This window comes from Rutidosis leptorrhynchoides, chromosome 10 (genome assembly GCF_046630445.1).
Source record: "Rutidosis leptorrhynchoides isolate AG116_Rl617_1_P2 chromosome 10, CSIRO_AGI_Rlap_v1, whole genome shotgun sequence".
NCBI classification, from domain to species: domain Eukaryota; kingdom Viridiplantae; phylum Streptophyta; class Magnoliopsida; order Asterales; family Asteraceae; genus Rutidosis; species Rutidosis leptorrhynchoides.
In genome coordinates, this window is record NC_092342.1 from 239,579,801 (window position 1) to 239,581,327 (window position 1,527).

The following is a 1,527-nucleotide window of genomic DNA, read 5'->3' on the forward strand; positions in this document are numbered from 1 at the left end:
TTATCGTGAAAAGTTAAACCCAGAGATAAGTGAATTCATTGATATAAAGGCTTGTGAGGATTTAGCCACAATGATGGATAAAGCCATGAATTGTGAGATTGATATAAAGAAGAAATCCGCCTCAAAAAGGCAACTTGATCATGATGCGGGGTTCCAAAGTCTTAGCCCGAAGAAGGCGAAGTAAGATTTCGGATTCCCACAAAAATCTAAACAATCTCCTAAATCGAGTAAAGGTGGTGTAAAGGAAGGAAAATCATGTGTGAAATGTGGCAAACACCATCCGGGTGAATGCCGAGCAGGAACAAAAGCTTGTTTCAAGTGCGGGAGAATGGGACACAAAGCGGCCGAATGTCGGGGAAAGGTGAAGTGTTTTTATTGTTCAAAAGAGGGACATATTATGGCTGAATGTCCCGAGTATAAGAAGGATGAATCGGAAGGGGTTGATAGAAAAGTAATTAAAAGGAAACTGGGTGCGGGTGACATCAAACCTCGTCCACATGTTTATCAAATTACAACCGACGAGGTAAAGGAGTCACACGACATTGTGACAGATATATTTATAGTAAATCATATGCCTCCTAATGTTTTAATTGATTGTGGTGCTTCTAGATCTTTTGTCTCTACGCAATTTTGTAAAGATTTAAATGTACCCGTGAGTAAATTAGAACACCCATTAGACGTAGAGGTAGCTAACGATATGACGGTTAGAGTCACCGAAGTGTATAAGGGATGTACTATGGTAATTAATAATGAAGAATTTTTTATAGATCTAATTCCCATGCAAATGGGAGAGTTTCATGTGATTGTAGGTATGGATTGGCTCGGTGATAATGAAGGGTATATTAATTGTCTAAAGAAGATAATTCATATGAATGCGCCTAATGGGCGAGTCGTTACTATTTATGGTAGTACAAGAAGACAACCGATACCGTTGTGTACGTATGAAACAGCCAAACGATTTTTAGCACATGGGTGTCAATCATTCTTAGCACATGTGGTTGATAAAACCAAGAGTGCGAATAGTATTGATGAGGTCCGAATTGTTAATGAATTCAAAGATGTATTTTCGAAAGAATTGCCCGGTGTTCCTCCGGAGAGAGAGGTAAAATTTCATATTGATTTGATTCCAGGAGATACCTCTATTGCAAAGACTCCCTACCGGTTGGCTCCGTTCGAAATGAAAGAAATGATGACACAAATTCAAGAGTTACTCGATAAGGGTTTTATCCGACCTAGTAGCTCTCCATGAAGAGCCCCGATTTTATTTGTGAAGAAGAAGGATGGTACGTTAAGAATGTGTATAGACTACCGAGAATTGAATAAGGTTATAATTAAGAATAAGTACCCACTACCTCGAATTGATGATTTATTCGACCAACTACAAGGGGCGAGTTTCTTTTCGAAAATTGATCTTAGATCGGGCTATCACCAATTAAAGGTTAAAGAAGAAGACATTCCAAAAATGGCCTTTCGAACAAGGTACGGACATTACGAATTTGTAGTTATGCCCTTTGGTTTGACAAAAGC

The 1,527-nt window shown here is 38.7% G+C and overlaps 1 protein-coding gene across 1 annotated transcript; it reads left to right on the plus strand.

The window, feature by feature from the left end:
- Window positions 1–328: 328 nt before the first annotated feature.
- On the plus strand, window positions 329–1,249 carry LOC139870900 (uncharacterized). Its single transcript, XM_071858663.1, has one exon. The coding sequence runs from the start codon at window positions 329–331 to the stop codon at window positions 1,247–1,249; it is 921 nt and encodes a 306-aa protein (XP_071714764.1).
- Window positions 1,250–1,527: the final 278 nt, after the last annotated feature.

Coding starts and splice junctions, on each gene's coding strand:
- LOC139870900 (XM_071858663.1), top strand. CDS start 329: ATGGGACACAAAGCGGCCGAATGTCGGGGAAAGGTGAAGTGTTTTTAT.